Raw genomic sequence first — 11,199 nt, 5'->3', positions numbered from 1 at the left:
AGCATATGCATGTTAGTAAGTCTGGAAGAGTATCCTGCTTATGTTCTTCATAAATCCCTTTACTTTTCCTAAAGCTTATATTCTATAAACAGTAGTACTTGTAACCAGCTGGAATCTTTTCCAGTTATCAAGCGGAGAATCAAGGTTTCCCATTTATTAAAACCAGAGAGCTTCAAAACTGTTGAATCAAAATTTTCCTTTCCACATGCCACAAGCAACCTGCGTAACAAATTGGCAAAATATACCAATACCTACACTTTCTTAGAGAACCCTGTATTTCCACAATCTCTAACATAAAACAACTTTCCTTTTAGTATTGCAAAAATAATTTGTCCCATTTTACTATTATGAACTGCTGGAGGCCCCAGCAGGCCCCTTCAGAATCCCACCATACTATTTATCATATTAAAAGAGAACATGTTCTCTTCCCCTAAAACATGCAAGCTAGGGCATGTTTGTTTGGCTACATAGAACAGTTTCTGATACCAGTGAATTATTTACATATACTTATAAAGGAGGATGGTGCTTAATTTCTGATGACACAAACCTGGATATAAAGACACAGCATAAAGGACACAAAGGAAAAGGAGCATTCTAAATAGAACAACATACCTGGTTAGCAACATGCAGTGGCTTCAAATCCCATTAATAGGTTAACTGGTTACACTGTTTTCAGTACTTTCTTAAATGTATTCTCATTAAATAAGTAGTTCCAGATATTTTTTGAAGAATACATGCTTCCTCATGATTTTTGTTTTAAAATGTGCTTCATTATTTTTTCTTCCTGTTTCTGATCTATAGCACCAATGTGGCAAGTAATTTGTGGAATCAATTTTTATGAGTGTAAGTATAAAGTATAACAAGTATAAAGTTGACCTCATGCTTAAGCACTTCAGGATCAGGACCTAAAACCCTAGTTTAACTATTTTCGCATGACCCAATTCTCCCCTCAGCTAAACAAGCAATCCCTTCTGCATTGTTTCTCTACTTCTCTATCTCTTCAAATATCTTTTCAAGTATTACTTCAGCACTTCATGAAGTAACTAACAAAACTGATGGCATTTCAGTACGAAGTTTCCCTTATAAGTGCAAATAAAATCTGGATAGTTTAAAACAAACATTTTCAAAGCTACAGAGCTGTCAGAACACTGTGTTGTGGCTACAAATACACACAAACACTATAAACCTGTGTTGCATTTGTCCTCATACTGGGGTGAAACTTAAGTCAAATCATTTGTCCCATCTCCCTCCCAACACAACTTTGTAATAGAGATCACACAGTAGCCATAGTTCAGTGGTATCTGCCATCAGCATCATACCTCTCTTCTCTAAGTTTTCCTCTGAGTTAGAAAACTTCAGAGTAGGAAGCTGTGTATTTTCATGTCTAGTATGATTTGTACAGCCACCTTTCCCTCTTGCTGCCCTCTAAAATTGTACTTAGAAATATTCTAGCTGCATTTGCTTGTCATTACTTTAGTACAAATATTCAAAAACTTGCATTGCACAGGTCTCCATAGGCCAGTAATAATATGGACTTAAGCTTCAAACCTTCACGAACTCCAATTTCTGTATCTTCAGATACACAAACCATCAGTGTCTATACATTAAACGATAAAAACCAAGAACCCACAGCATAAGAATTACAGGTTTATTAATATAACCCATGAATCAGTTTATATAAATGTTATTCCTTGTATTACATAATGGATGTGGATACTTTACCACGTACCAAAATGGTACAATACATACAAAATCCAGAGATTTTGCAATTAAGCTGGCAAATCATGAATATATTCCAAAAAGTTGAAGTTAAAAACGTTTAAAAAAACCCCTCAATACTATGAGCAATGAGGAAGAAAGGTGCAGCAAAACTACTCATGGTTCACAAGCAGAAAAATTCTATGGTAGAAGGACAAGCCTGAGTGTACTCCTGACTCTGAAGGATACAACTGAACCAAAAGATTAAAAGATGACCTAATTTCAGATTCCAAATACATTACCAACAGGAATCTGCCTAAGGAAAGAGGAAGCAATCTCTCCCTCTTAAAAAAGCCCAAAGCCCTCAAAACCCCCTAACTTCCCTTAAATTATTATTAATCATCAGTCCAATTGACCAGCAGCAGACTAAACGGGGTAACAAACAGGAAAAACCAGCAGAAATATTACACTACACTACATTATTTTAAATTGAGCATGGTTGACCACCAACTGCTCCTGATGCCACGTACAGCACCGCAGGTTAGAAAAGAACTAGATCTTTGTCTTATAATGAACTTATTGCTGCTTTGCTCTTATTTTTTCCCTGCTGCTTTGCTCTTATTTTTTCCCTCCAGGTGTACATCTGTTTTGCTGTTACCTTCTCCAACTCTGGACTAGCCATTGTCACATGGCAGCTATTCTCCTATAGGAGATTTCCCTATATATCTTCTATTTTTTGTATCTTTATCATTTCCTAATTCACATTTGACAAAATCTCCAAAGCACTGTAAATCTAAATGTGCAGTCTGCCCCAGACTGCAGATAGTATCTGAACTAAGCCTGTTGGTATACAGAAAGACCAGGCATTAATTTGGCAATCAAAATGAGACATGACCACAAAAACAACACAAAGACATGGTTGCTTACAGCACTGTGACCTCCAAAAGAGCACCAGTGCAGGCTGAAGTCATCCAAACCTCCTCCACAGAAGATCTACACCCAAAGCACATTTCATGAGGCTACAGTTTGGCTCCATACTCAGCAAGCAGAAGGGAAGATATATGATAAAAATGTAGTAGGGGGGAAAAAAAAAACCAAGAGGGGGGCAATAGCTATGATACAGAAGGTTCTTATAGGGAGAGAAAATAAATATGGCAGTGGGAAATTAGGGAAGACAAAGGAAGACAAAGGATGTCAAAAAAAGGGCTGAGGGAGAGACACCCATGACATTTTAAAAGTTACTCAAGTTGAAGAACAAAGATGACAGGAAGAGCACTGGTAACAATTAGCTATAACCAAATATCTCTGAAGTCTTCATCACTGTAAATAATAATTACTTCCTTTAGCTTTTTCAGAGGGAGATACACTGAGGATGGAGAGGGGGAAGAGGTACATTATTTCCTTTCAAAGGTTAACGTGAAGTTGCCAAAATCTCTCAGATAACAGAGCAGTGATAGTAATAGTTCTTTCATGAAAATGCAGTTAAAATTGAATCAGAACGGATTCAATGTTGAACAATTTTAATGAAGCAAGTGTCAAACAAGCACATCAACTTCTTAGAAACAAAGGAAGTCCAAAGTTTAATTACAAAAACATTATACAGAAAACTTGGCATCTCAACAATTCCAAACACATTAATCCAGCAAATGGATTCTGTTTTCATGTATTTCTCTTAACATTTCTCTAAGTGACAAAAGCATTTTATCCTGCTCTTCTCCTTGACACGCACTTCATTTTTTACTGTTTTTTTTTATCAGCCAACATTGAAAAATGTAAACTGAAGTGACACTCAGAAAACACTGGAAAGATGAAATCCATTTTTATAGGGTAAATCAATGTAAATAAGCAGCTTCTTAATGAGACAAAACATCATCTGTCACATCATTGGTGAGCAAGAACTTAGTCTTCCCCCAGATGCTATGAGTATACCACCTCCCCTCCTTCCTTGTGGGAAAAAGCAAGAGATTTGTCAGCCCCCAGCTAATAATATCACCTTAAATTTCCTAACCCATAACACTTGCATGCTACTCAACAGAATGATGTATTAGCAGTATGTCACGAGCTGATAGCTGCATTGAATTTATGTAAGCAGGGGCAGCCTACAGTCACCCATACTATATTTATGGTATGTGTATGTCGCAGCCTGGAATTGCGTCCTACTATTGTATTACATAGCAATTTCTGGAGTCTTTATGGTATACAACTCCAGGTATCAGGTAAGATGCCACAGACTGAACTTTAGAATTTTGTAAATCAACTTTTGGCTATGCAGTGTATTTTGGCCACTTCAATAAAAGTCAGATAACACCAATTCTAAAAAACAAGATACACACAAGAGATGAAGTTATTGGTGCTTCTTCTGGATACATTATTAACCTGTAGGATTTTCTCGCTGCACAATATTTGTTATAGCATTCACTAAAAGAAGTTCATGCCAACATCAGTTGGTCTCATCTGTGCTAAGGAAAATTGAGGTCAATGCAGCAAATTGAGGTTCGTTTTTGTGAAGTCTGAAAAGGAGACTGAAGACAAGAGAAAGGAGTTTCCTCCCTGAAGGAAGACTTGAATGTACATGGAAATCCTTGCGGCTTCACTACAGCAATAAGCCCATGAGTAAGCAGAGACCCGACATACAAGGTGTTGACCTGGAGATGGCTTCAGGCAAGCATGAAGTCCACGTGTACAGCATGGGAAAAGAAGAAACTGCTTTTTAATCTTCAAATACTTGCATTACAGATACACTAAAGCGATGCTGACTGCAATGCACTCCAGTAATGAAAGCAATCTCCAATTCTTAACAGGGAAATCTTAAAGATTTCTCAAGGAGGAGCAAGGAGATTGTCACATGGAAGAAAGAGCATTTCAACGATTACCGTAAAGCCCAGAGATGTCAAACAAGTGCTCAACCAAAGTCTGAATTAACAATTTGACAGGAACCAAAGGGCAGCAAACGATTTGCATAAGTTAGTGCAAGACAGTAGGTGCCTTCATCTTTGACAGGAGATGCAGCATAGCTCAGCAAGATTACAGACTCTAGCATGCAGAGTTCTACTTGATGTAAGTGAAAGGCCATTTAGGTCACACTCAAACATAATATGCTGAATGCTATAGGCTCCACAGCCTGTACTTTAACTGTACAAAAGGTGAAAGCACTTATGGGCAGTGGGCTGTAAATGTAGAATTCTGCGGGCTGCTATGTGGACCTAGCTGCTAATAACCTTCTCTGCTCTAATAATTCATGCAAAAATACATGTGCTGTTTCCAGGCATATTGCTTCCCAGCATTGTGATTCAGAAGGGCAGAAAAAAATTGCAGTCCCCCTGCCCATTTCTCCTTTTATAGGATACCGCTCTCACCATGAGATCATTCTCTCAAAAACGAGGCAGTAACGTTAAATGAGACTGAGCAACATATCAGAGGAAGGGCAAGCTTTGTGGTTTTAGTCTAAAATGGAGATTCCGATTCTCCCTGCTGAGAAGAACCAACGTTTCACTTTCCATCTTGTTTACCACTGACCTTTGCAGTAGTAAAATGCTCCACCAAACATTTTCAAGAGATAACAGGAGACCTTCACAGAAGCGCAGGATGCTATGTGCAAGAGAGGTGCTTGAAGAGAGAGGGGAGAGAGGAAGTCTGTCTCTTAGTAGAATCAAGTCACAAAGCATCAACCACAGTCAGTCCCTAGCAGGGAGCAAACTCACATTGTAGGAGTTGCAGGCTAACACAAAAAACCCCCAGGATTATGCTTAAGAAAAGCTTATATAAACATAGCAGGCAGGGTAGGACAAGACAGCGCACCAAGGAAGACTGCCTGTTATAGCAGAGAACACAAGCGTTGCTATCTAGTACTGCAAGTATCAGATAACAAGATCAAACGAAGAAAACTAAAGTCAAGGAAAGTAATCCCACAAGATAAACATGAAAACAAAATAAAAAGACACTAGAAGACATTAGGCAATATAACACATCAAAGTTATTACTACAGCACATAGGCTGACTTCATTTCACGAATTGTGAGATTTCATCTCCATAGTCAGCCAGTCCACAGAACATATGCACCCTCACACCCAGCAAAATTAATAAGAAACTGAAGATTGCACAAAAGTTGCATGCTCTTAAATGTTTACACAGAGGACAGTTCCAAATGTTTAGTGGGTGGTGTCCGTGGCTTCTTAAGACCTTTTAATGCATTGATCTGTTTGTCTCACTGACAAACCACAAAGGCAGGGACCAGGACAAACCTGCAATTCTGCCTCCCACCCCTAGTCTTTCCCTCATGGCTTCTTATTCCACACTGGCCAAAAAAATTTTGTAAAGCATCCCTGGGTCACGAGACCTGCAGACAAAACAGAAAAATAAGTGTTAGAGGACTACAGTCTGCCAGGACTAAATAGGCACTGTGACTTTTTTTTTTTGCATGCTTTATCTAAAAACAAAATATTAAGAAGTATCGCAAAGAAGCCTATAGAGACAGAACTGTAACTGGATTCTTGTTTCCATCCAAAGAACAGTGCTAAATAAAGAAAAACTTCCTCTTCTACCCCATATACTGTTTGCACAAAGAAGTCCTCTTTACCATGCAGTACAGAAAAACAAAAACATTCAGTACTATAGTCAAGTAGTCACTAAATACAACATACTAAGCCACCAAAAACCTCTTCAGTTCTGTGAAGCACAGTGGTTTTCAAGAGTATCATAATAAATAGATTTTTCTATGAAATTGATTTGTAATCTGTCTCAACCTCAAACAGAGTATTTCGTTGATAGAGATTACATTTAAGAGAATATACTTCATATGCATGTTAACAAAAGGACAATGACGCTGACAGTTTGCTGATACAGTTTATCGAATGCCAGCTGAATCTCTCTATCCAAAGCTTCCCTCTTTTCTAGGGAAGGTCTACTTTTTTCTAGGTTTGCATCCAATAAAGGCCAACCTTCTCCCTTCTTTGATTTTGTCACAAAATATAATCATTGCCTTAGTGTAATTAATAGCTTTATGAATTTCTTGATTATGATATCCACTTAAATGTATGTCTTTATATAAGAAAACTAAGTGATTATTAATCACAGTTTTAATTGCCTCACACTGTCTTGGTGCTGAAAAGAGGGAAGGTATTGATGGGAGGGGGAAGAAAGGAATGGAGTCCTACTTTTCAACTGTAAAGTGGAAGGAAGAATTCTAAAGCAAGATTTTTTTTTATTTTCAAACCAACTACAGCTGAATCCAGTTCATCTAAGATATTTGCATTTTTAGGAACACAGAAATTGTCCATCATTTAGGAAATATGAATCTGCCTGACATGAAAACCAAAGTCTAGATTTTAGTAGCCTTGAGATAACAATTTTTCTGGCAAGGTGCTTAAAGGACAAACATCTGCTTCAGGGCCTGGCATGCCCTTCTAATAACTGATTGATGAGAAACTGCTTTCCCTCTTACACATTCTGTAAAACCTCCCCATCCCCCGATTCTCCTTCTGAGCTTGAGTGCTAATTGAAAGCAGTATACGAAAATGAGGAGGTTGATGAGCTACTGAAAAATCCCAGACCTGGATCGACAAGCTGTTCCTTTCATAAATAGCAGCAGTAAAGGCACTTCTTTATTCTGCTGGGAGCTCAGTCATCTCTTAGAACTATAGTCCGTTCCATCTGGCTACCCTCTGGAAGGACAATGATCTTTTAGCTTGAACCACACTATAATGGGGAAGTGTAATTAACTGTTCTATACAGTATCACAAAAGGTCAGAATCAGAAAGGATAAAAAGCCCTGTCTTCATATTTGCAGATGGCACAACGCAGCTTTATTTGCATTTCTAAACACTATTCAAGACATGTACAGTAGATCGCCACATAATAAATGCTTAAAGAATGCAGGTATGTACATAGGTAAAATAGAAGTAGGCAAACTCCTAATGGCTGTCTGGTGCCGTGCGTCATGGGGGAAGTAGGGAAGTGGTGCGGGAAATGCAAAGGAGTAATGCAGAAAGACTGGTATTTCTTTGTTGATTTTTTATTTGCTTTTCTACTCAGTTCCCTGTAGTTTTCTAAGCTGTTAAACAGAAGCAAAAATACAGAATCATGAGCTCAAGTAATAATCTATGAATAAACCACATGATTATGCGAGTCTTGGCAAACGCTACATATAGCCTGAACTACACATCAGTGCTTCATTTACATGTAAACCTTCATAACCAGAAGAGCTTGACTACAGGTGCTACAGAGCAGGTAGTGGTAGGGTACTTTCAGTTTACAATGGAGTTGAGTTCACCTGTAACCTCTTGAGACAAAAAAAAAATTTCTCTGTGACCATCACATTCCACAATTAATGCAGAATTTTTCAGGTTTACTTCACTCAAGAAAGGAACCTTCTTCTATATTAGTTACCCTGTTACTAAAACTTAAAATCATTTTTCTTTTTTACACCATTCTGACAGTATTCTTATACACCTTACACAAATACAATGAATAATAGGACAAACAGCTATTTATGTCTTTATACAAAATACCTTGGAACTAAGGGGAATTGCAGAACTCTTTAATGCTGTTGGATATTTTCAACCCCATTTGACTTTCATTAAGTCAACCTGCTTCTGTGGCTTTGAGGAAGAAAACTTTTTGATCGTACAATATGGTGATCAGCACAAGAATCAGAGTCAGGACAAGTGCCAGAGGTACCAAGTAGCCGCCAAACAAAAGGAGCCTAAGAGCAAAAACTTACCCAGTCACTAGCGTTCAAGTCTGTTTACCACATCTCGGACTGTGGCTATGAGGTTCTCATTCTCTTGTGGGTTAGCCATAATAATACTGTGCAGCCTATTCATGTAGGAATCAATAGTTTCCATCGTGGGTGTTTCCCCGCTACCTATAGTTAACATAGTAAAATGAGCCACAGAATATTTAGATTACCACAGCAATTCCAAAAAGTTAAGACTATGCTAAGAGCAAATTGTACCAACATGCAAACTGGTATAGGAGGTGATTTTGCCATGCACCACCTCTTGTGACAGATTCTGTAAAACTATGTCCTCCTAACTATACAAAGTGAGTAGTTCCAAGGATATCAGGACTAATGAAGCATTATTTTCTTTGATTTGAGTCTCATAGTTGATTATAAAAAACTCTTTCAGCTAAGCATTCATAGAATCTAAGTGGATTCCCTGGCATCTGACAATACAGATGCAGCCTTTCTTTTAATCAAGGAACTTGTAGGTCCTCCCTTTTCTATTTAGTAACAAATTCACAAAACAAGTGAAGGAGAGCAAGGAGTGAGTATGTGTCTCATTTTATTAAGAAGAGCAAGAGCATTAAGAAAAAAAACCCACCAAGATGAAATAAAGCACTGACACTAAACCTTCCCCTGCATGCATTTTAAGATTTCATTATCTAATACAACGAAAGCTCAGAAACAGCCAAGACCATAGAACTACAACAGCAGGCCACATGTTGTAAATTCACAACATCTTATAAACATTAGAAGTTAAATTTAACATGTCAGTCATAAGGAAAAAAGGTCTTACCTGGCAGCGGGACTCCAGCAAAGCTGGTTGTGAGTGCTTGGCGTAAGGTCTCTAGATGCTGTTGCAGCACTGTGTTGCGGCTCCGCTCTTGTATCACATCCACCTCCAATTTCTCCACCGCAGTACGCATACTCTCAACATGTTTCTGCAGAGCAGCATTCCTCTCCTCAAACTCCATGTTGGACTTACGCAGCTGCCGCAGCTCAGCTTCACGTGCTGTGAATATCAACCCATTCCCATGTAGTCAAAAAACTATAAAAAAAATGTATCTATGATTGGTAGGCAATGAAGCGGAATGTTCTAGAGCGCTCAACTGATGATTACAAATGGTGCAGTTTTGGTTTATAGATGAAAAAGCATCATATCATGGAGTGCCAATAGTGCCTACAGTAGTACTTAAATAGACTTAATTTCTAGAGATAGACAAATTAGAAGACATTCAAAGCATCAGAATGGAAATGAATAGGGCAATTGATTAGGAAGGAAGACTGCAAGACTTGATTTCAAATGCACTTAGTACGACATAGCTTAGCTGCAGTGGTTAAGGGGCCTACAGACGAGATACCGGTTACAAAAATACATTTCTATTGATCATCAGGAAAAGAATCTAAGTCCTGTTCAGTTAAGAAAGTCTCCAGGAAATCTGGGAAAAAATCCTAAACTCTTGGGACGTGCAGCTACGAAAACCAAATAGAGCAGCAGAAAACGTATCAGTGGAATCTTCCACATATCAAGGGGAAAATAAAATAAAATACTGCTAGCTAGCCTGAATCATCATCGTGCTGTATCTCAGGTATTTCTTAATCCTATAGAACAGCAGATCCAGCTTGGACTGGCTGGAATAACACCAAGTGGAGTTTAAACATCAGGAACATTCTCCTAAAAGGATAGTTTTGGGTAACGAAACCAGGAAAAACTGCTGTTTCAGCCATTATGTTAGTACAGAGGTAAGGCAGTGTCAGAAACACTGATCAACTATACCCAAGTCATTACTTGAGCTGAGATGGGAGAGTGAAAGGACTCTTCAGCTGGACAGCCCCTGGCAAAAACTTTGGAAAAGCAAAGAGGGGGGCCCTGCAAAAGTTTAACTTACCTTTACTATGATTCAGGAACTCTTCTGTGAAGATTGGAATATCAAAAACAGATCTCTCCTTTGTATCTGCTTCTTTCTACAAAAGAAAGAGTAATACATAGGTAATTAGTGTTTGTTTTTGGGAATTCATGAAATTGTTTTGATCAATAGAAAGAGAAGGGAGAAAAAAAAAAATGAGGCAGATAAAGAGCTGGAAGGATTGAAGACACTTCCAGCTCCTACCAAGAAAGGCCAAAGCACAGGTCTCAGCTTTTTAAGATACAGGTTTAATAAAGGCCAAATATAACTATCAAAAAATATCATATAACATACTAAAATATACCCTTTCACCCTAATGACATTACACATCAGAATCATTCAGTTTTAAAACTACCTGAATTCATTTATATTTTCCACTGGAAAGCATTCCACCATCAACCAACTGACACGTTCTGAAATAATCTATACAGGTATATTGACAAAGAGGAGATGAAATGAGCAAAACCACACAGTAAGTTTCATGGTTGTCTTTCACTACCAAAGCAAAAGAGAAAACAGACAGGAAAAACAACAACTAAAGAAAAAATAAGCAACTTTTCCACAGTGTACCAATTCCACATGTGTGTTCCAAACTGGATGAGAGATGCATTTTGGCTCCAAAAGAGATGGGAGCTGCACAGTGCTTCAAGCAAGCCACATCTTTTTTGAAACATTTAGATGGATGCTGCCACTATTGAAAACAAAGTGTATGGATGCAATTTGTAAGAGTCTATGCAGAACACCTGCTTAGAGAACATGTAGTATCTTGGAAGGATAAAGGTGAATACTTATAGGCATATTTTGTTGTTAGAAGGCAGTCGTTCACCATGGCTATGGCAGGTATGCATTAATGTGAGGACTTCAAGGAACTGG

The 11,199-nt window shown here is 38.1% G+C and overlaps 1 protein-coding gene across 7 annotated transcripts in view; it reads right to left on the bottom strand.

Moving 5' to 3' along the window:
* Positions 1-1,694: 1,694 nt before the first annotated feature.
* The window catches only part of HMG20A (high mobility group 20A), a 46,920-nt gene continuing 37,415 nt past the window's right edge, over positions 1,695-11,199 (bottom strand). For 5 of the 7 annotated variants that reach the window (XM_075045612.1, XM_075045615.1, XM_075045611.1 and 2 more), the window contains 4 exons: positions 10,309-10,384; positions 9,216-9,431; positions 8,417-8,560; positions 1,697-6,034 (listed from right to left, as the gene is read on the bottom strand). In XM_075045612.1, the coding sequence (XP_074901713.1) occupies positions 8,424-8,560; positions 9,216-9,431; positions 10,309-10,384 (429 nt within the window). In that variant the 3' untranslated portion in view covers positions 1,697-6,034; positions 8,417-8,423. Of the gene's footprint in view, positions 6,035-7,247; positions 7,359-8,416; positions 8,561-9,215; positions 9,432-10,308; positions 10,385-11,199 lie in introns of all 7 variants that reach the window. The other 2 variants (XR_012652837.1, XM_075045613.1) reach the window with 2 other exon arrangements.

This window comes from Buteo buteo, chromosome 13 (assembly GCF_964188355.1).
Source record: "Buteo buteo chromosome 13, bButBut1.hap1.1, whole genome shotgun sequence".
NCBI classification, from domain to species: Eukaryota; Metazoa; Chordata; class Aves; order Accipitriformes; family Accipitridae; genus Buteo; species Buteo buteo.
Note: the sequence above shows the minus strand (reverse complement) of the source record. Positions and strands in the feature narration are given on the sequence as shown.